The 22,044-nt window shown below is 47.6% G+C and overlaps 3 protein-coding genes across 3 annotated transcripts; 1 reads left to right on the top strand and 2 right to left on the bottom strand.

The window, feature by feature from the left end:
• The first annotated feature begins 167 nt into the window (after positions 1–167).
• Positions 168–5,732, top strand: RMP64 (ribonuclease MRP subunit p64). Its single transcript, XM_086464116.1, has 9 exons — positions 168–258; positions 458–612; positions 1,395–1,471; positions 1,579–1,710; positions 2,049–2,126; positions 3,043–3,392; positions 4,122–4,183; positions 4,604–4,854; positions 5,316–5,732. Exons 1-9 carry the CDS (start codon positions 168–170, stop codon positions 5,707–5,709), a joined length of 1,590 nt encoding a protein of 529 aa, XP_086320242.1. The 3' UTR covers positions 5,710–5,732.
• A 959-nt stretch (positions 5,733–6,691) lies between these two features.
• TAF13 (TATA-box binding protein associated factor 13) lies at positions 6,692–9,165 on the bottom strand. The gene is made up of 4 exons (XM_086464106.1): positions 9,129–9,165; positions 8,834–8,912; positions 8,236–8,333; positions 6,692–7,325 (listed from the first exon to the last, which is right to left on the bottom strand). The coding sequence occupies exons 1-4, from the start codon at positions 9,153–9,155 to the stop codon at positions 7,155–7,157; spliced, it is 375 nt and encodes a 124-aa protein (XP_086320232.1). The 5' UTR covers positions 9,156–9,165; the 3' UTR covers positions 6,692–7,154.
• Positions 9,166–16,914: 7,749 nt separating this feature from the next.
• Positions 16,915–21,634, bottom strand: GTPBP8 (GTP binding protein 8). Its single transcript, XM_086464095.1, has 7 exons — positions 21,341–21,634; positions 20,833–20,931; positions 20,194–20,324; positions 19,764–19,863; positions 19,233–19,351; positions 18,679–18,805; positions 16,915–18,180 (listed from the first exon to the last, which is right to left on the bottom strand). Exons 1-6 carry the CDS (start codon positions 21,632–21,634, stop codon positions 18,721–18,723), a joined length of 828 nt encoding a protein of 275 aa, XP_086320221.1. The 3' UTR covers positions 16,915–18,180; positions 18,679–18,720.
• Between the last annotated feature and the right edge of the window lie 410 nt (positions 21,635–22,044).

Raw genomic sequence — 22,044 nt, 5'->3', positions numbered from 1 at the left:
TCTACCGGCTTTGCCGGCTGGAGGCCCCCGCCCCGGCGAGCAGCCTGTACCCCGCCGGGGTGACTTGGTCCGGCCCGCGCTTCCCCCCTCCCCGGCCCGCCAACATGGTCCGGCCCGCGTTCGGCCTCCCTCCTGCCCTGCGCAGCGCCGCCCCCGCACCGGGGAAGATGGCGGCGCCCGAGGCGGCGTGGAACCGGCTGGACGTACCGTGGCCCGCGAGTAGCGGGACGGTGGCCCTGGCGGCCAAACACCCTGCAGGTCCCCTCCGCCGGGCCGGGCTGGGCGAGGGCGCGGCGCGGACCCGAGGAGGGCTGGGGAGCGTTTTAAGTCGCTCCTGGGGGCCCTGCGGGACGCCGGCTGTCGGCCAGTCGGTGCTCACCGGCCGCGGGAAGCGGGACGGTTTGGGGGGCGCGGGGGGGCGGCGGTCGCTGAGGCGGTGACTGTCTCTCTCCCGCAGTGAGGTGGCTGCCGGCGCTGCGGCGGCGGTGCGCCATGGTCGGCAAGCGGCTGTCGGGGACAGGCCTGGCCGTCGAGGGACGCGTCCTGCGGGCCGTGCTCTACGTGTACCACAGCAGGCTGCTCCGGCACCGCCCCTACCTGGCCCTGCAGCAGGTGAGGAGCGGCCTCGGCGGGTACCCGGCAGCTGGTGGCTGCAGCCCGGCCCCCAGTCCCTGAAAGGCCTTTGGAGTGGCGCTTGATGCTCGGAGCATCGTGCAAAAAGTATTTTGGAGCAGGTGTATTTTTGTCGTCTTTAAGCCTCCTCACGGTTTAGTTCTGTGGGTTTCCTGGCTCTGTGCGGCCAGCACGATTTCTGCTTTCCAGCCCTGTGGAACCAATACTCAGGCTCTTATATTCACACTGAGACCTGAAGTAGTTACCCTTACATACCTTTGAATATACGACCGATACAGGGATTTCATTTTCAATTAATTGTAATAGCGGGAGGGGGAAAGAATAATCCTAGGCTATTCTATTAGGCATTTCCTGGCTTACGATGAAAAGTGAACTTCTTACCAGTTTTCCAGTAAAGGAATTGTCAGTATCTTAAATAAGTGTGTTGAAAGAGGAGTCGTTCTTACCTTCTTGACTTGTTTATTCATTTTTGTTCTTGAGAGCCAATACCAAAGGCCACTGTATACAGCAGGAGAAACCATGGAGCACCAATTAATAATGGCCTACTCCAGCCCTTTGCTTAATTCCATATTCACAGTAGTGTGATAAAGGGATCTTTGTGCAGATACAGGAACATACCAGAAAATTCCATCAGGCAAACCTGAAATTTACACTGTTAAACTGATAAGGGGAAGGCGTCACTCCATATAGTGACATTTCTTAGACCAAGGCACTCCCATCTCTCGAAATACCAGTCAAAGGCATTTTTATTTTTTTTCTAGGTAGAACAATGCTTGAAGCGCCTATGGAAAATGAACTTGGTGGGCTGCATTGAAACTCTGGCAGAACTGATTCCCAAGTAAGTGTCATGATCTCATATGTTATGCTATCCATTAACACAGTCTTCAGAGCTAAGCGAGTGGAATGCTAGATCATAACCATCTCCTCATCCTTGTATCAACACAGGAGAAACACATCCCAAGCCCATGCAGAGTGCTTAGTTCCCAGCCAGCCTGTGCTGGAAACGGTGGCCCTGAAGGTATTGGGAGGTTGCAAGCTCATAGTACGTCTGCTGGACTGTTGCTGTAAAGCTTTTCTGTATCCTTTTTTAACCATGAAAACACACTTAGAGTTCACCCGCAGCGCCTCAGGAGACCAAAACTAGGTCTGCTGTAGGCCAGCATGGACTCAACTGTGCAATTCATACATGCAACTTCAAGTTTCTTGGATAGCCAGACATCTTATTTTCAAGTTATTGTGTAGGAACCACAGGCTGTTGGCTGGCTGCTGTTCTGGCCTTGAGCAACCCAAGGCTTGGATACTCATCTCCCAAATTATCCAGGATATTGCCTTGTGAAGCACCTGTGTAGTTGATGTGTTCAGCAAGTCTCATTACATGGTGTTTATTTTTTATCCTTAACTGGCATAATCTTAAGCTTGTCCGTTAAACATCTCTGCTCGGAAGAATTCATCCTTTTGAACACTGTGGCTTCGGGGTTGTTGAGCCGGCTATGGTTTGTGTACTCAAAAGTCTGTCTTTTTTGTTGTCTGTCTGTTTGATGTGCCTGTCGGGGAGAACGGCTTGTAATTAGGCCTCGCTGTTTTGAGTGAGCTTTATTCAGTTGGGAGGAGGACAAGGGGGGGGTCCCTCTATGCTTTTGAACTTGATTCTAGCACCTGAAGACTTGTGTAAGTGGAGAGAGACTTCTTACATGCTGTTATGGAAGGCTTTGTTCTCGGTTCATAGCAAACTTTATGCAGCACTCATAAAACTGCAGTGTTAATGCCAGCCTGCCACGAACACTAACATTGGTACTCTGCAGCAAGCAGCAGGTTCTGCCTCGTGCTGAAATGGAAAGGCTGGGATAAAGTCATTCTGTAATACTGCTGAGTTTTCCAGGGAAATCCGTGTTCTGGTCTCAGTATGAGAAAGTAACTGCTGTCTGTAGCTGAAGGCATTGTGCGGAAGAACTCAGTAAAATGTTCTTTGGCACAAGAAATCTGTCTCCCCAGTAAACATAGAGCAGGCAGTTGTATGGCATCAGTGCTAGCACCATTGTCCTGCATTAGTACAGGTCGCTTTTGGAGGAAGACCTCATGGCAAATGATTTGGAAGTGACCTGAGAACCTGATGAGTCCCAGGTGTGGCACTCGGAAAAGCTCTAGGGAGGCAGAGGGGCTCCTGATCAGGGATTTACTAGTCAAGTCACCCCTATATTCTGATCTTGAACAGTTCCTTAAAGCTCAGACTAGTATTAAGGAAAGTGTGGTGGTGGGGTGTAAAAGGATAAGCTTGTATTGAGGGGGAACAGGGAAAGGGCAGCTTGGAATCTCTTCCATCAGCTCTTCCACTTGAGCTGAAGGTAGTTGTTCAGTGAGCACAAGGTTTTGCTAGAGGAGACTCCGTACCGTTCTGCCTTCTCTCTTCAGGATTCAGTACAGGTGTGTATTGCAGAGCCTCATGTCCTTGTATGGCATGTTGTCGACATCACTTCACCTGGTATCTGAGACCCAACAGATGCCTTATATCAAGGGGTTTACCTTCCCTTCTGATATCCGTAACTTCCTTGGAGTTAACATCTCTTCTGAGGTGAAGAAGCAAAAGGCTAGAATGCTTACGACAAAAAAACCTACCAACTGGCTGAAGAAGCACTTCTCAACAAGGCCAGAGGTTGGGAAAAAGAGAAACTTTGTGACCTGCATGAGTGCTGTGAAAAACCATAGCATCCCGTGCCCTGTGGACATCGGAGAGCCAGTTCTGGTGACCAGAGCCAGCAGAGGTAAAGCCTTGTGCCACAGTGCTACTGGTTTCTGACATCCTGGACACTGACCGCAGCTTCTGTCCAACAGAGCCAAGCGCTTGTACTACCCACAGAGTGCGGTTCTAGCCCTAACTCCCCTCTGCTGTCCTTGGAAGAGGACGAGAATGCTGCATGTACCCTTGCATTTATAAACCTGTGGATAATGTCAGTATTGCGAGGTTGGGTTTTTTTAAATGTGATACAGCCTGGAAAGAAGCGGGTAATGAATGCAGTATACAGGTCCTGTAAAGTGTTATTTGTATTTTCCTGCTTCTGCATAGGCAGGGCGCAGGGGCAGTGGGGGAAGCTAAGAGCACTGCCTGCAGTCCGCACAAGAGTAAGTAAGGTTGCAGGTACAGGATGCAGATACCCTGTGCTTGCTGGTTCTGGGCTGTGCCCAAGTCTTCTCCTGTAGTCAGGGCCATGGCCAGTGACAGCAGGCATCCAGCTGTCTGCATGAAGCTTTTACGCATTAAGTTCTCCTTTGCAGCCATCTGTAAATCTCTGCATCCTCTTCATCCCTTGCCAGCTGCCACATGAGTTGAGGGTAGTGCCCTTGAGTTTGCCTGGAAATGCTGAGCACAGGTGTGAGCCTGCTGAGACAGCAGGAGAGCTGAGAGCTCAGCAGGGCAAAGCGGCGTGGTGTTTCTGCGCAAAGGCTTAAAGCTGTCTTTAGTTCGTAATGGGAACCCTCCTCTCTCTTTGTAGGGAAGCACCTGGGATCTGATCTGAAGAGCTTGCTTAGACCATCCAGACCTCCAACACAAGAGGTTTCTATAGTACCATTTTACACTTTTTTTTTTTTTTTTTTTAACTTTAAAGACCCTAACACTCAGAACATGATATCCCTGATTGGAAATGTTCCCTTTCCCTGCCTTATTTTTGCTTGTCTAGCAACCCAAGTTAGCCTGGAAGCTTTGCACTGAAAATCACTACTAATTTCTGCTTAGGAATTTGATCATTTGTTGGTATGTCAAGTGAAATGACCAGAGAGCAAGTCAGTAGTAGACAGGAATACAAATTCTAATTATCTGCCTCTTCTTTTTGTATTCCACAAAACAAGACTGCTGTCCCACTTTCTTCTTGGGAAATGAGGAATGTTCTCACAACCACTTCAGTGCTCTGCTCCAGCAGAAAGGATCAGGCACGTCATGATTTTAAGAGGCTGTTTCTGTTATTCTTTGTTTCAGGGTATAAGTATTGCATCCACACCTTTTAAAGCAAAGCTGGCATCCCATTCCTCTTGTATAGCAAAATGGCAGCACACTGAATCTCTTGTACAGATGGTCCAAAGAGCTGCGTCGTTTGGGGAACTGTCAGAGGCACTCAGAAAAGCTATTCTGTGGTGCAAAGGCAATAAATTCAAATCAGCAGTTTATTTTCTGCGTAACAAGTTGTTGAAAAGCAACCGGCTGCACCACGTGGAGGCTCAAGGATGCAGGTAATTTTGCATGGCTGTGGGGTTTCTGGATCTGACACTTTACACTTTAGTATTATGTATTTTGCTACAATGTAGAGAAATGCAGTGGTCTGACCCATTCTTTTTAAACTCCAGTGGGATCACCAGTTCAGGTTACTAGACGCTCTGACATGAACATTCTTTTTAGCGTCAGGTTTTTCTGAAAGGATTTTAAAGGCTAACAAATGGACAAATACTTAAGAGGGAGGATGAAAATGCAACTTAAATCATGTGCATGCTTAATGGCAACGATTATATGATGCAAGGGGTGTTGTCTTTCTTCAGAATGCCCTGCCTACTATTGTACAAGGTGCTGTTTTATCTCCTTGGTATAACAAGGAAAACGCTAGAGATGGCAAATAACCAAATCTTTCCAAACCCCAAATGAAAGAATGCTTTAGCAGCTGATAAAGTTATGTTTTGTGCACCTTCCTCCCCTTAAGCTTGAAGAAAAAACTGCGCTGTGTCAAAACATCCATCCGTAAATACCTCCTACACGGGGCACAAAATGCACACTGGCCAAAGCAGTACCGTGGGGCACGGCTCTGTCGGAGGAGGATCAGATCATCCACATGCTTCAAGAGAACCCTAAAGACTGTTCAGCAAAAACCTTTGGAGCTTTTTGGGGTCTGTGAGAACAATGCATCACCCATCCTCCCAGTTTACCAGGATGGGCCTCCGAGGTGGGAAGGACGTTCCAATGCTGATACAGGCCATGTCAAACTAAGCACAGCAGGGCCCCCTAAGCAGCTGCTGGAAGGAAGCTCTGGCCCTGTGTGGAAAGAAGCTTCTGAGAACATGGATATTGATTCTATTTTTGCAGCAATGGGTGTCTGACCCTGGACTTGCAAGGAGGAAAGGGGTCAAGTCATTCCAATTTATTATTTATTTTTTTAAAATAAAATTCTCAGAATGGTGTCTGGTATCTAATGGTGTCTTGGTAACTCACACCCTGAATTCTGCTAAGAAACTAGCAACTATTTTACTATGTTTTTATAAAACAGCTTTTTTTTTAATGAAAGGATGTTCCAAACACCTGACTAGTCTTCATCCTTTAACCTAGCCTTGTCCAGGGACAGTGATTTTGAATTACCCTTATTCAGAGTCACTTCTCTATTGCTCAACCACCTGTGAAGTGCTGCTGTCAAATCCACAGTGTAGATAGTTACCATCCACGCTGCAGCTGATCACTTACTGCTGCTTAGGACAAAAGCCTCACTGTCCCTTTTCCAAGGAAGCAGCCTTATACCCTTCCTTCTGTGCTCTTTGTACAGGGGATAGCCTTGACTTGCAGTATTACTGCTGTTCAGCAGTTGTTAGCCTTGTCCTGAAATGAGGAGTTAACTGAACCTACTGCTCCAGAAATAGGGTGGTCTGCAACAGTAAACTCCTGATTGGTGAACATGTTTCTCACTGTTCTGAAATCTTTTTAATGTAAGTGCAATTTCTGCCTGCTTGGCAATGTAAGGTGCAGCAGCTCCAACACTTACATGTCAGAACAAGCAGTGGGGTTAGTGCTTTCTGCCAGGCTTATAAGTCCCAAGATCAGGATCACCAGGAAATACTAAAATTTGTCTCCAAATGAAGAGCAAATCTGCTTTATTGTAGAGCACCTGCCTAAGAGGGTAAGGAAAGGCTGTAAGTGCAAGTAAATCTGGAATGGATTAACTTCCATTTCCTAGGCTTGGTATTGATAGAAAACAAGAGCTGTGCCTGCTGGGACAGGAGAAAAAGATAACCTTCCTAGCCAATTAAGTGCTAAAACCCCTGTATTATGTACCTTGTGTGAACTGATCAATATAAGTTTAGTTACAAGGACTGGGCACAAACTTAAAATGTTTTATTCAAAGAGCGTATACAGAGCAAACATCAGGACTTCTGTAGTAGTTTGGGCTTGAAAACTGTCCAGTTAACCAAGATCGATTTTCTAGGTTTCCTGTCACAGGAATACCCAGTGATAACTGAAATAGTTGTAGAGAATTACCCCTCAGTAGCCCTCTAGATACCTCGTTCAACACAGTCTTATTTCAGACTTCCTGCCGTTACAAGAATCTTTAGAGCTCTTTTCTCATTTCATAAAATGGTATAAAAAGACCTAAGTATGCCACATACCATCAGATAACATTCAGCTGCTTGAATATTTCTCAGAAAAGGCTGGGAGCGAGGGCAGACATCCCAGCAGTGACCTCCATCCCGAATAACTCCTCGAAACAACACATATGATGTTCCTTCCTTTTGGGCAGCAAATACCTAAGTAATGTCCCAGTGCAGCTCATTTACACTCAAGATCCATAGTTTGCTTCATCAAAGGCCTTTCTGGCTCGTTTCAGTTCTTCATTCATAGTTAGGAGGTCTTTAACTCTGGCAAACTTCCGGGGGTCCTTGCGTATTAGAAAGACAATGTCCTCAACCTGTACACGACCCTGCCGCCCAATTGACATGGCCTTGTGTGTCTGTTAGAGGAAAAGAGAAAAGTCAGCAGGGTTCCTTTGTCCCTTAAAAAACAAAACCCAAAGATCTTAATTCCACTTTTCTGTCATTTTATAATCAAAAAGTAAGTAATTGCAAGATGTAGGTACCATCATCCTAGGTCACAAGAGAACCTCCCAGTAAAGCCTGGGCTTACTGTTGTTCTGCTGTCCCCAGCTGCCTGTTGCTTACACTCAGCACATACCACTATATACACGTAACAGTAATGGCATCAAAACTAAAGACAGATTACATGTAGGACACCCAACCTGCAGTGTACTTGAAGATGAACAAAACTTGGAAGCAACGTGAAGTAACTGTCACAGGACAGTTTAGGGCATTTTAATGAGGGGAGGCAAGGCCAACCTTTCAAAAGAAAGGGGTCCACAAACAGTAGGAATAACTTTTTTCAAAAAAAAACCCCACAAAACAAATTATCAAACAGTATCCAAATATCTAGAAGAGTGATGGCTTCAGGCTCCAGAAGCTTACACTTCTTTTGTAGTGCAGAGCTACATTCCCATCTGTGTAGAGACACTGGGAGAACACAAAAAAATTGATAAGACTTTCAAAGCTGAGCCTTGTCTTTTGTCAGCTGCACATATAGTGATGCCACAGTGAACCCCAAAGTCATCCATGTATTCCCCTGCCCCCCGCCCCAATACTAATCTGACTGCTACTTAAGGACTTCAGACAGTGTTCAAAATACACGTGGAATAAGATGCATGAATTTTGCCTTAATCTTGGAAGAACAAAGTCTGAGTTTAGCTTTTTCCTACTAGCATCAGACTTTCAGGCCTGGAATAACGCAGTATTTGAAACAGAGGTATTAACTGTCAGAAGACTAAATTCTTAGTGAGGATGTTTTGACGATGCTGTCTAGAGATGACTTACCATTTCCGTGATAAACTCTATTACCAGGTCTTCAAGAATGTCCACTGATTCTGTGTAAGGGTTCTGGTCATCTCCAAAACCATACATCATGCATCTTACTGCAGAAAGAAACAGCGTGAGGCTTCTTTCACCCATTCAGCGCTGTCGGCAGCATGCATCTAGTTAGAGCTGACCAGCCTACACATTCATGCAGCAGGATGGCACTCTTGTCTGTTGGGCAGGACAAGTCTTGAGCAAAGGTACAGGAAATAAGCAGGCAGACAGAAGCCAACAAAAACCTAGTGCTGACGACAGACTCTTAAAATATGCACTTAGCCTACCACGTACTGAACACGGACTGGCAGTGCGACGGACTTTTGGCACAGCTAGGTTCAGAGGATGCACTAGCAGTATTTTTTGGGGGGGATCTATACGACAGCTTTCCGCATTTTCAGCCAGAGTGAAACCCGCGGTTCTGCTACGGAAAACGGAATTTTGGAACTCCGTAGCAGCCCCCTCAGAGTTTCAGCTGTGTTTGGGGGAAGGACGTGGTCCTTAAAAGCCGCAGGGAGCCCGGCAAGCGGATGACCCGCAGCGCTTTCTGCCCGGCTCGACTTACGTTCTTTGGAGAACAGCCTCTTCCTCTTGCCTTGCCCGCCGTCCAGGCCCCCGCCGGCTTCTTCCGCGTCTTCTTCAAACTAGACGGGCACAGCGGAGGAGAGGCCGCTGTCAGCGCCCGGGGCGGCAGGGAGACCCCCTAGCCCTTCTTCCCGCCACCCTCCCGCCCCGGCTCGGGGAGAGGCTTGGGCCACCAGCCGCCCCTCCGCGGCACACGAGGGCTGCCCGGCGGCGGTTGGGATGTGGGCCGGAGCGTCCCCTCCAGCGTTCCCGGACCCCCTTCCCCGGCCACTCACCGGCGCATCCTCCTCCTCGTCAGCCATGGCCGCCAGACCCCGCCGGACACTTTTGGGCGGGGCGGAAGTAGCTTCCGCTTCCTTCAGGCCCGTCCCCCGTCCCTCCCCACCCCGCGAAGGCCGCCATGTTGTGGGGCGGGCGGGTTGTTCTAGGGTAGCGGCTGCTCTACCGGCGAGGAGGTGCTGCAGCCTCGTCCCGGGGGGGGGGGGGGGGGGGGGGGGGCGGCTGGCGGTCGTGCGAGCGTAGACCTTGGGTTTTGTTTCGGCCCGCTGCCCACACTAACCAGCTTGCTGCGTAACCGCTTCCCAGCGTAGCCAAAGCCTGGCTCTCCTTGCCTGCGGTGTGGTTTGGTGGATGGAAGGAAACACGGGGGTAGGACTGGAGAGTTGCCCTGCTCCCTGGTTGGGCTGTTGCCTCTCTCCCCCCAGCAAAAAAGTTGTCATTCTTCCAAACTGAAGCTGTGGCACAAAGGAATAGATTTGGTGACCCTTCCCAAATCTCTATATTACACTTATCAATAGTTGCCAGGTCAGGATAGTTTGGTTTGAAAAAGAAACTTGGGAGGTGTCTGGTCCATTCCCCCGGTTACAAGAGGATCAGCCATGAGGCCAGAAAGGTGATGTTTTCCCAGTCAGACCCTGGCCTGTTTGGTTGCCAGTGGCTCTTCCTTCCCTTGAGCAAGACCTACACTTGCCCTTGTTGAATTTCTTAAAGGTTAGTGTTAGCCCTTTCCTCCAGCTCTCCCAAGTCCCTCTAAATGGCAGCCCTGCATTCCAGTGCATCAGCTGTTTCCCCCAATTTGGTGCCACAGGCACATTCGGCAGGAATGTACCTCTTCACCTCCTCCACATCACTCTTACAGATGTTGAACTGGGCACGTCGCAGGATAGACACATACAGGTGGTGTAGGACCCACTAGCTACTACCTCTGAGCCAAATTATGCAACCAGGATTTACTGATCTAGCTGTGCACCAGCCCAAACTGTAATGTCCCAGTTTGGATACAACAATAAAGCAGGAGACAGTGTGAAAAGACTTGCTAAATTTGGGGTATATGATGTCTGCTTTTCTCCCCTCATAGAAAAATCCAGTAATTTTATCCTAGAAGGCAGCTGGGTTGGTCAGGCATGATTTACCCTTGGTAAATTCATGCTGTCTCCAAATCCTTTCTTCTCTTTCACATGCTCAGAAATATGCCCCAAGATAACTCACCCCATGATTTTCCCAGGGACAGAGGTAAGGATGGCTGAACCTGCAGTTCCCTGGATTATTTTCTTTTGGCATCATTGAAGATAGATGCAACATTTGCTTTCTTCCAGTCATCAGGGACCTCCACCTTGCAAGGACATTGGCAAGGGGCTTGCCAATGTCTTTGCAAGGGTCTTGGTGCCCTCAAGGGGCTTGCCAATGTCTTTGCAAGGGTCTTGGTGCCCTCAGATGTAGCCCGTCAGGTCTCATGGACTTGTAGGGGTCTGGCTCTTTTGAGTAATCCCTAGCTTAATCCTCATCCGCTGCTGGCAGCTCTCCTCTTGAAACCTTTTACATATTTCAAAGGCCTGTGAGACCTTTTTTGGTAATGACAAGCAGAGGTATTAAGAGGTATGACCCACTCCACTCACCAACACGCTTATATTTCCCTGTTCAGCTTTTGACTACCAGCGTAACTGCAGAAGTTCTGGTTACTCTTGACATCCTTGACAAGTCTCAGCTGCAGCCAAGTTCTGTCTTTCCTCACACCATCGCTACACACCTGGGGAAAGTTTCTAAATTCTCCTTTGTAGCCTGTCCCTGTTTCCACCTCATATATGCTGCTTTTTTATGTTGGAGCACCATCATGGGTTCCCAGTTCAGCCAAACCAATCTCCTAGTATGCCTACTTGTCTTCCCAAGTATGAAGATGGCGCATTCCTGTGCTTGGAGGATCCTCTCGTCAAAGACCTGCCAGCTTTCCTGACCTCCTTTACCCATCAGAGCTGCCTTCCATGGGATCCCATGTAGTTATTCCCTGAGTAAGCTGCAGTCCAGGATCTGCTACTCTCTTTCATCACTCCCTTCAGCATCTTCAACTCCACTATTTCATTGCCACTACGGCCAAGTTGATTACCTTGTCCTCAACGAGTTCTTCCTTTGTTAGTGAGCGGCAGATGCAGCTGTGTGTCACCCCTGGCTGCCCCATCCGATACCTGTATCACAAAGCTGTTCCTGACACCCCATGGAAATCTTGGCTGCTTGCATCTTGTGTTGTCCTTCCAGCAGATGTCAGGGAGGTTCAACTCACCCGTGAGAACCAAAATCTGATACAGAGGCTTCCTGCAGTTGCTTAAAGAGGGAAGAAGTGTTCATCCACTTTCTTAGCCTGGTTGGGTGGTCTGTTACACGCTCCCAACCCGCTGTCACCCTCACTGACCTCTCTTCTCAAAGCTTGTGAAGAAGGCACATTTATCCTTGCAACAGATAATTATGCAACAGCTAATGTGAGAGCATCTTCCTCTTTGCCTTTGGCTGGGGGTTGGTTTGTGACTTGAAGCTGAGTTTCTGTGCACTTGTAATATGCAGAGTATAAATCCGTGCATTCTGAAGATATGAAAAACAGTGGATGTGCTGTATCGAAGCTCAGAAGTGATTTCAATTTCTGCCTTTCATTTTAGGAAAAATAACGCTAGTGCCACATGGAAGTCATTGGGCTTTTACTTTATTTTTTTCGTGGTACAGAGATGTTGAAAGTTTGCAGTTTGCTTCATGACAGGGTATTATGGAAAAAGGATCTCAAATGAACTCTAGAATTTCCCTTTCAGATCATCTGTGACTTGGGAAAGAACACGTAAACTTTGCTGATGCCCAGGTCTGGTCAGGAGAAACCGAAGATGGAACTTAACAATACAAGGTAAGGTACTGGTGCAGTTACAGCTCAGAGTTCCTTGCCCTGTCAGGAAGAGGCTTTGTGGAAGTAAATATCCTTGTAATCTGAAATCTAAATACTTACGACTTTACAAGCTCTTAGACCATTTAAAAAAAAAAAAAAAGGTGAAAGTAAACTTGTGGTTCCTGATGGCATTGGTACGTGCTCTTACAACATGCTAAGGTTTTAAATACGGGCTCAGTATATGTAGAAAGGGAGGACAGCTTCTTTCATTGCTTGCATGTGGAACCAATTTGGCCTAGCTGAGACAAAAGACTGGTCTTTATTCTTGTCTCTACTTTTAGAATGATTTTGGGTAAGTTCTTCCCTCCTGCTTTATATGCATCCATATAAATATGCATCCATGCTGGTAGGTGGTTTGAATTTTAGCACTGTGAATGAAGAGCATTTGCTTTCTAACACGGTGAATTATTTTAGATCAATGAACTTGAGATTATGCTTTTAATAGTAAATAACATACAGGAAGGGGAATGGATTTAGTCTTTTTTTCAGTGAAGTAACTGATGGCTCTGAATGTTGGCGTATGCTCAGGGCAAAGAGCTGGTAAGTGAAACCATTGGCAGCTGTAAAGAGATGGAATTAGATGCTCTGGCTGTTCTTGACAGTGAAGGTGGAAAACGAAAAAGAAAATACATTCTTTATGAGCTCTGGAATTAAGGAAACAGGAATAGATGTGCAACCTTTTCAGTTAAGTTTCACTTTTTCCCAGCCCTCAGTACTTCACAGATTGAAGCACAATTGACTGACTAAGACCAAACGACTTGGAATCTGAAGGTAACCCCCACAAGCACGGCACTTTCCCATGGCCGCACCTTTGAAACGGAATTTAATTCAGGGGACGGAGTATGCCCTTTCATCAAAAGCAGGACTTAAATCAGTGCGAGTGTGTTGTGGTAACTTGTGTGTGTGCTGCTCGCTTCCCGCTGCACCTGAGCGTTCAGTGCAGGAGTCTGCAGTGGTATTTAGAAGTCCTCACTGTGGCAGTGCCTCACTGTCGTGGCCCAAGCACAGCTCAGAATGACTTCCCGTAAGCCAAAGAACAAGTACAACGTGACTCATAAACCCTCTTTTCCTTTCTATCTAACACTTGACTTCTGTCAATATCGATATAAATGATTTTATAATTTTTTGATATGTTTCTTGCTGTTAGGTCAAAAATGTCAGAGGAGGGGCACACAAAGGAAGTGGACACAGATCAGTTGCTTAAGTAATGCACTTTTCAGCTGTTATAAAAGAAGAGCCTATGCCCCATGCCATTTAACTTGTATTTCTGCAGCTGCAAAAAGAGCTGTGTTTCTTTGTTTTTTATCCTCATCAGCTTGGACACCTGTTAAGTGTTTCTTAAAGAAACTTTTAACATTGAAATGCTTTATACTATAAAAACATGTTTCTTGTTATTTTTTTGGAATAATTTTAAGTTCCTTATTTTTTTGTGAATTTCTTAGAAGTACTCCTTTAGAGAGCTAGGTTTAGAACAAATGCCTCTTAAGTATGCCTTGGGAGCCACATTGGGGAGCTACTAAGGAGGGAATTAAAAGAAGTATTTTTCTGTTAGAATGGTCTTTATAAAGTTTGTCCAAAACTACTCCTTTATCCCAAACATTGTAAATACTTTGGCCCCCTGAGCCCTGGCTGCTGTGGGACAAAGCTGTCAGCAGTACTTTCTGACAGTGTGCAAACTGTCGTCACGCTTGGCTTGCTCACAGATCTACCTGCCAACTCTTTCCCAAGGTTTGCTGGTATTGTTCCTTATTTTGTTTTTTCCACCTAGAATTTCTGAATACTAGGTTTCCCGCACCACCTGTTTTTTTCAGAAGAAAAAGAATCTCTAAATATGAGTGCAATGGTTTTATTGTTTTTGAGCACAAAGGCAGCTGTGGTTCTGAAGTCCCACGGAATCGACACGGGCCTCAGTCTGAGTGCATTTGTTTTGCCCTGTTTTGTAGCTTACATCCTTCATAAATTGTTGTGAATAGTTAAGCTAGTTTTGCTGATGCTTGAGAAATACAAGTTTCTTGTGCTTTCATCAGGTTTTGCCTTAAGAAAAAGTTTTGTCTCAAAGAAATTTTTCCGTACAAAGAAAAGTCCATTGTCTCCAGTAGGAGGCTCACCCTTCTAGTGCAATAAATGCCTTGCTAAGTTAAATTTGAATGATGTTTTTTTGCTAGGAAGCTGAAGAGGAAGGAGGAAGAGTGCAGCTGAGGTGCAGCCACTAGAGAAACAAGAACATGCTGGAGAATAGAGCCAGAGAGAGTCTTGATGAAGCACTGAAGGATCCCAAGGAATGAATGAGTACAGTGCCTTCTGGTGTCTGAGTCTAAACAGCCTTTCCTGAGGGAGCTCAGGGCTGGTGCCATCCCAAGACATCATGTTCTGCACTTGCACCAGGGGCAAGGGCAACAGTCCAGCAGTGCTGCATTCATCACACAAGAACCAATGGAGAATAAGTTATGGGGGAACAGCGTTAGCAGCAATAGTGCTAAGATTTATTCCCCACCCTCTTCCCCCCCCGGCACCTTACTACTTACTGGCATAATATGTTTTCCATCATTCTCAATGTTTTTCAAAGAAACTACTGGTTTAAGCAGCTATTTCTGTGCAAGTGGTACATACATTGTCTTGTATAAACTTTGTAAATGTGCCACAAGGTGTTCAAATACCATTGTAGAACACAAAAACGTGAACTACCTTCTCTGAAAAAGTCTGTTGTTTATTTACCTAAACAGTTGATAGCTGCTCAATAGTTACCTTATTGAGCAAAACAGTTTTCTGTGCTTATATAAGAGATGCTTATAAGTAGTTAGAGATCAAGTATTTAACAAGTGCTTGGACAGTGTTAAATCAGTGTTAAAATAAATCTGTGCATGCAGGCTTAATGCTGTGGCTAGTTCTTAGGAGCAGATCAAATTGCAGTCACCAAGCCCAGTATTAAAATCACTTGTGTAGGAAAGGAAGGGATGCTTACTTTACTGTCTGGTGGTGGTGTTTTTAGATCCAGACTGGCTGGGAATGCATCAGATGAGAATAAAAGGAAGCTACGGGACTGGCTAAGGTGTATTGTGGAGAGGGTGGCTTCTTACACAGAGGGCTGTAGGGGTAAGTCACACCTCTGTGATGGGTGCAGCCACTCTGAATTGACAGTACTTTGGTTCAGGCATCACCAACAAGTAGGCCCGAGTGAAATCAGCCCTGTTGTAGACCTTGAGAAATTGTGCCAGGCCATATCTTCTGAGGAACTTAAGGAATTTAGGTCATGGTTTATCAAGAGCTACCAGTACCAGCCTGAGCTGGGACCAGATGAAACTACAGCTGCTGGGGTTGTACAGGTACACGTACACCAAAGGGGAGTTTGACTACAAGTCAACCACTTTACGCCATAAGTACCTGCAGCCACCACAGCCCATTGAGCTCCCTTGCACAGCAGTGATCTCCCCTTGATGCCTCTCAAAGATAGTCCTTGAGGTCGAGAGATCCCTTACCTGGCATCCAATGCCTCCAGCGAGGTAAACGACATTTTATGTTAGATTACAGCATATTGTACACATGCTAGCTTAATTACTAGAAGTGTAGTTAAGTAGTAGAGTGTTTGACCACTGTCTAATCATTGTTTAATCATTTTTTAATAAAACCTTTTGGTTAATTCCACAAGGATGACTTCTTTTAATAATTCAACTCTGACAGCCTCTCAATTTATTAACTTACATTTTTATTTTGGGATGTAATGTAAGATCAGTTTGCTTGTTCTTAGTTCTGTTCCGTTCCTCTCATCTTGTGTCCTGTTTGTAGCATGGGACAAAAGCACAACTTATTCCTCCCTCCTCTGCCTCTTCTGTAAATGGGTTCTGGTCTTACTGTTTCCAAAACACTTAAAGCAGGGGAGTGACATAAGAAGCCGTACATCTCCCTGGGTTTGTCCCTGCTTGCACAGAAACAGCTACAATTTCTCTATAAAATAGAGTATCATGTTATAGCTGGGATAAGCAGGTACTGTGAGTAGGATTAGCTGGTGATACAGACTGGAAACATGAGCTGCTGCTAAAATTTGTTTCCTCTCTTGCCAGGAACTTTGATAGTTAAGGTAACAGTATCTTGCTTCTCACGGGCAGCCACGCCACTTAATGCAGAATGCATTGTCTATATTCAACACTTGGCGTGTTTTGTTTGGCACCCAAAATTTGTTTCATACTGTACCAGAGAGCTCCTACTGTAATACACTGTAATTCTGAGCAGAGTCTGAAACCAATGCTGAGCCCAAGGAGCAAGAGTTTAGACAAGATAGTGAAAGAAGGCAACACTGGAACAACCTGCAAGGTGACAGTAAACCAGAGCTCTTTCTGCCTTAGTGCACATCACCTCTCTGTGTAAATGCCTCAGGGAGGCTAAATCTGAAATATCTACCTGCAAACCTCCACCCCGCTTCTTAAATAACCCAAGACACCCGTTTAGGTTACTTTGTTAATATTAATAGAATTATTGATGCAGTATCTGGTCAAGGTCTCTACTAAAATGCATTCTACGTTATAGCGACTCTACAGAACTGCTGCAAGAATATGGTCAAAACACTGGCTTTGTAGTGCCAGGGTTATGGTGACAGACTAGACCAGCAGTAGAGGAAGAGAAAGGAGAAAGTGCTGCTGAAAGACCAGAGAGAAGCACAAGGTAAAATCCTTTTCCATAGAAGCCTGTACTCAGCATCATTTCTGTAAATGACAGGTGCAGAAGAGGCAAAGCTTACAAGGCAATGTTGGGTGTCTGCAGCGTGATGCATACAACGCAAACAATTTAGGACATCAAAAGCACCGAAAACTGAAATGATCTCTACTGCTCCAGTATGCTGCTAGGCCCCCCACTGATCAATGACTGGGGGGGAAAAGGGAGAACTTTTGTGTCCCTGGCCTGAGAAAGTGTAGTTCCTCACAGCAACGCTGCACATTCCTTAAGAACTTGGCAAGAAAGTCTGGTAGTGCATCAGACACCTTTTTACCCAAAGCATGTTCCCTCAAAGGCACTTAAATGTAAGTTTGAAAGTTGAAGTGAAGGAGAGGACTTGACTTTATTTACTACCTTACCTGTCACAGGGGCACCGATTCTGAGCGTAACAAACTGACTAAAAACAGAACTGCTATTTTATTTTCAAAAGCTCTTCAGTCAAGGCTGAGGCTTTGAAAATGACAGCCTTGTCATGATGAATGCACCTGGAAGACCCTGGTTTTAAAATACTAAGAAAAACTATTCCGTAAGTGTCCACTTGCACCCGTTCCATCTGTCTAGATACTACTGCACTTCCCCCCTAGGATCAAGCATCCACGGGCTGCTTTGCTCTCGAGCATTTTGGGATTAGAAGTAAAATATTAAGAGAATTAGAGAATTACTGCTAAGATGTGGAAGCTAGAGATCCACATCTTTGTACTGCATTCCTCATGCCCCCTCCTTCTTACATGTATCCTGAAAACAGACCTCACCTCATGTCTAGTCTGAGAGTTACCAGAAATTCCGTAATGAGAGAAAACACTATAGATACCACCTTCTTTACAAAAGCACTGCTTTTTCTTGAGGTTTAAACACTTAATGGAAGTAACTTTGACAACTGCATACCCACATTTGGCAATATTAAGCCACGGCATGACTGAGTGCCAGACTCTGACATAGGCCCTTAAGAGCTGCGGTCGAAGTTCTCCTGTACAACTACTGCTGTTGCAATGGCAAGTCCTTTCATCCGGTTCTGCACCTTGTAACGGGACAGCTTCAGGTGCTCTCAGCCAGACACAGCTGCTGTGGGACAGAGTTCTGTGAGCTGCCACCGTGCCCCGAAAGAGTACGGGACACCAGTACTGTGCTTCAGCTGCCAGGGCAGAACAGATGCAGACAATGGACGCTGTGTCTCACCTCTGGCAATTCATCCGAGGGCAGCTGCAGAACTTCGTGCTGGATTTAAAACAGAAGGTGGATGCAGCACTGACTGATAATAAGTGCAGAAGAAGAGAGTTCCCCTAGTGTCAGTCATTTATTCCACTCTGTTTCAAGCCAACAGTGATCAGAAAGCAGATCCCATTAAAGATGTGTCCTTTCCTTCATCCACCCGAACAGGGACAACTCGATGTATGCACGCGAGGCTTGCTATCACGCTGCACCTATTGAATGCAGAAGGCAGAGGAGTTACAAAAGTAACGCAGGCGAGAATTCCTCAACACACCCTCACACACAACATGTTGGCTGTTTCCACTCTAGCTCGCCTTAGCACAGGCAGGTTGCACAGGTGCTAGGTTTTTGGCCCCCGCTACGTAAGCTGAGAGAAGTAAACCTCTGTGTTATGGTTCAACTGGGCAAGTAGTTTGTGTAATGTTAGGGCTATAGTTTTTTCCTTTTTCTTAACTAAATGCCTTTCTATTCATGAGATTACAAGACTGTCTCTAGCATCCTAAAAATAGCAGAGCTTGGGCATAGAGTGGTAGCTTTTTGAGCATTCAGCTGGAGGGAGAGGAAATGCTGTATTGAAACTAGTGCAAACTTCCTGAATCGATGAATTTATTAAATATTAATTTATCAAAAAATTTACACAAATTTATCCAAAACCAAATTCTATACCTTGGGTTATTTACAGCAAAAATTCAGACTTCTGGTTTTGGTACCTTTTGTTCTGGATGAGCCAAGCAGATCAGGATCCCGAATTTTCAGCTGGCCTCTACAATAGGCAGGTTTCCAGTAACATGGGCTACAAAACACCTTAGCAAGTGAACCCCTGAAAACTCCAGAGAACTGTGGAAACAAAGGTGTGGATGTTCAGTGCCGGATGCTCCTGTGTCTTGGAGAAATACAAGCAAACTCGGCCATGGCTGTATTAAATTCCCACTCCCACAGTGCAGTACAGCCTTGGTAAATTAAGCACTTACAGCTTGCTACTTGTTGACACGACTCCAAACAAAATGGCAGAGCCCACTAGGATGCAGCACAGGGGCTGCTGCCCCCCTCGGAGAAAGGCCAAAGGAAGAAGCAGCCTTGAGACCTGAACTCCACTCGCTTGCAGAGGAGGGGGAAGAAGGAAAAGGGTGTTTCCCCACCAGCAGCCCACCCTCCGTCCTTGGGGCACACCAAAGTCTCTGGAGCAGACCGACCCGTTTCAGGTAGTTTGCCCTATTGAAATCATCACCTGAAAGGAAACAGCAGCAATGGAGAAGAGCTTTACCTGACCAGGAACAGCTGAGGAAAGCATCCCTGAGTTTTCTCCTTTACAAACTCCTGGATCTCCAGTACATTCTTTAACAACAGCCCCCTGGCAGCTCGGTCGATTTTTGTTAACACCATCTGCACAGATCCAGAGAGAGAAGATTGAAAGAAGAAAATATTACTGCTATTTGCTGCTACCCTGGAACATCTGTAAGAGTCCTGGGCCATCTTGCAAGGCAGGCTAAAAAGACCTGGGTCATATCTAGGGGGAAAAATGGTGTAATACCAAAACCCTTCTACAGCCTGCATAAGGAGCGGACCTTTTCAAGCTTCTCAAGCTGAGCACTGAAAAAAAAAAAGTGTCCGTTTCATAAATCAAGAAAAAAATCCCTTAAATCCCACTTGCCCCCCTCAACACATTTTAGGCCTATTTTAAATAAAGGGAGGGTACTATTTAGGTAGCATAACTTGCATAAGCTCAGGTAGAGGGTGCACACCTTTATAGATTATCTGTAGTTTATAACCGACACAAGAACAAAGCGTTACCTACCACATAAGGAATCCCAAACTCTTCTAGCATCTCTACTGCAATATGATCTGTTTTCTGGAGTCCTACTACACCGTCAACTAATAGAAAAGTCCTCTTCAAGCTGCCAGAAATACAAGCGACAATAATCCCGACCGTTATTTCATGCCTCCTCTGCTACTTCCAAATTCATAATCAAGAACAAGCAACACAGGATGTGGGAAGAGCCAAGAAAAGCCATGCGTGGAGCTGCACCTCAGTCTTTTCTGTTGTTTTGATCTGTGTAAGCATGAATGAGTGACACCACAGAGGTTCCCTGGAAAACTACTTCAGAACTAATCAATACTGCCACTGGAAGGAGCTACCTCTCCCACATGTTTTCACCTAGTTACATGACACTGTATAAAGGTGGCCAGCTTTCATCACTCTGTGGAGGTACAGTTGAGTCCCTTACTTGTGCCGTTCCTGCAGATAGGCCTCCACCATCTCCACAAAGTCCTGCGGGGCACGGTAGCCGTACCCTGGCATATCCACCAGAGTGAAGTACTTCCCTACTTTGAAGAAATTCATCTTCTTGGTGTGGCCCTGGGGAGAGCATTTTAAAAACAAAACAAAACCTAAGATGAAGTGGGGTGGTAAAAAGTTGTTTTAAGCAGTGGACTAGGAGATGCCCCACAAAACATGTCAGTACCATACCCGAGAAGGCTGCAAAGGTGCTACTGTGCTTTAAGCTGCCCAGTCTCCTACCCTTGTAGCAACTCTTGTGTGGCTCTATCATTAAAACAGACTAAAAATACCTTCATGGGTCCTTGTGCTTGGTTCTTCCCAAAGGGCTTTACATCACGTCCGCTCACTTTACACAACCCTCCTGTCCAGCACATGTGCCGGCCGTAGCTGAAGAGCCAAGCTGGGCTCTTTCCACCCTTTCCTTTGCTAGAGCAAGGCCTGCGCCAGCCGGCTCCCATGGCTGGCACGCTCTCCTGCCCCCTCCAGTCACCCAAGAGCTTGTTTCCCGCCTGCCCTTCTCAGCCCTGTCCTCTGGGTTGGCACCATCTTCCGACCAAGAGGGAGGGCAGTTAAAAACATCACTTACTGGAGTTTTTGACACTCTGACCTCCACTTCTGGAGACAGTGAAAACAAAGCACGGATTAAAGATGATTTCCCCACATTGCTTCGGCCGACGAAGCACACCTGCAGAAGGAGAGGCAGAGAGAGTAAATATTTCTACACCCCTCACCCGGCGTGTGCGGGCAGGGGGTACCCCCCCTCCTGCTGCAGTGGGGCCGGGTCACTTGGCAGCCTTCGGCACCAGCGCCTGAGGACAGCTTCGTCCTGCGCCACGGACTGCTGTCCTGGGCACACCGACCGCCGAGCCGTATCGCCCAGCGACAACGGAGAAGGGATTTTTTTAAAAAAGCAGCGCTGACCGCCCCAAGCGCTGCCCCGAGAGTGTCCCCGGCGGCTCGGCCCAGCCCACGGCGCGGCGGGGCCGGCGCGGCCCCGGCCCTGGGAAGCCGCTGTCCCAGCACGGCCACGGCCTCCAGCGGAGGGGCACGGAAGGGGGGCGGCGGCGGGGGGGGGGGGGCGGGCTCGCCCTGACCTCGGGCAGGGCCGACGGCGGGGCATGGTCCATGCGGACGGCGGAGCTCACGTAGTCGATGGTGTGGTGGCGGCTGGCCCTGAAGAGCGCCTCGGCCTGCTGCAGGGCGGCCAGGCCGGGCTGGAAGACACGGAACCGCGCCGTGTCGGCGCCGGGAGCCAGGTAGCGCTCCAGCTTCTGCAGCGGGAACACGATGCCGGTGCGGCGGCTCCGCTCCAGCCGCAGCACTTGGGAGAGGGCGGCCAGCGGCGGTGGCAACCGACCCGCCGCGCCGCCCGCCCTCGGCAGCACCATCCCGGCGCCGCTCAGCCCCGGCCCGGCCCGGCCCCGGAAGGCGGCGGGAACGGGGCGGGGCGCTGCGGCGCCGCCTGCCCCCGGGCGGCAGGGCCGTGCGGGCTGCGGCGGTGCGCGGGGCCGGTGCCGTGCCTGCAAGGGCCGCAGGCGAGCGGCCAGTCTCGCCCAGGCTCGGCTTTTTGTGGCGTGCTCTTGCTCATCCCGCGTTCCTCACAGGCCCGAGGCGAACGCAGGGACGCTGCCGAGGGCTCTGCGCGGTGAAGGCCCGGTCGGCCGCGGAGCCGGGCGAAGCTGCAGCGTCCTGCGGCGCGCTCGGCCTTTCTGCTGCCCTGGGCAGGGTTCCAAGAGCTATTCTGGTGTTCAGCCTTACTCCCAGGCAAGCGCGAGGGTCCTGGAGAGCGCTGCCTTTC

The sequence above is a fragment of the Leptosomus discolor genome, chromosome 1, assembly GCF_034619465.1.
Source record: "Leptosomus discolor isolate bLepDis1 chromosome 1, bLepDis1.hap2, whole genome shotgun sequence".
Taxonomy (NCBI): Eukaryota; Metazoa; Chordata; class Aves; order Leptosomiformes; family Leptosomidae; genus Leptosomus; species Leptosomus discolor.
The sequence above is the reverse complement of the archived record's forward strand: the minus strand, read 5'-3'. Positions and strand labels throughout refer to the sequence as shown.

Excerpts from the sequence above, each read along its gene's own strand:
- RMP64 (XM_086464116.1), top strand. The coding sequence starts at position 168 with ATGGCGGCGCCCGAGGCGGCGTGGAACCGGCTGGACGTACCGTGGCCC. Across the intron at positions 3,393-4,121 it reads GGTGACCAGAGCCAGCAGAG|GGAAGCACCTGGGATCTGAT; the intron begins GTAAAGCCTTGT and ends CTCTCTTTGTAG. Across the intron at positions 4,855-5,315 it reads GTGGAGGCTCAAGGATGCAG|CTTGAAGAAAAAACTGCGCT; the intron begins GTAATTTTGCAT and ends CCTCCCCTTAAG.
- TAF13 (XM_086464106.1), bottom strand. The coding sequence starts at position 9,155 with ATGGCTGACGAGGAGGAGGATGCGCCG. Across the intron at positions 8,334-8,833 it reads GAGGCTGTTCTCCAAAGAAC|TAAGATGCATGATGTATGGT; the intron begins GTAAGTCGAGCC and ends TTCTTTCTGCAG. Across the intron at positions 7,326-8,235 it reads TAGAGTTTATCACGGAAATG|ACACACAAGGCCATGTCAAT; the intron begins GTAAGTCATCTC and ends TTCCTCTAACAG.
- GTPBP8 (XM_086464095.1), bottom strand. The coding sequence starts at position 21,634 with ATGGTGCTGCCGAGGGCGGGCGGCGCGGCGGGTCGGTTGCCACCGCCG. Across the intron at positions 19,864-20,193 it reads TATCTGCAGGAACGGCACAA|CTTGAAGAGGACTTTTCTAT; the intron begins GTAAGGGACTCA and ends TATTTCTGGCAG. Across the intron at positions 19,352-19,763 it reads AGTTTGGGATTCCTTATGTG|ATGGTGTTAACAAAAATCGA; the intron begins GTAGGTAACGCT and ends GGATCTGTGCAG.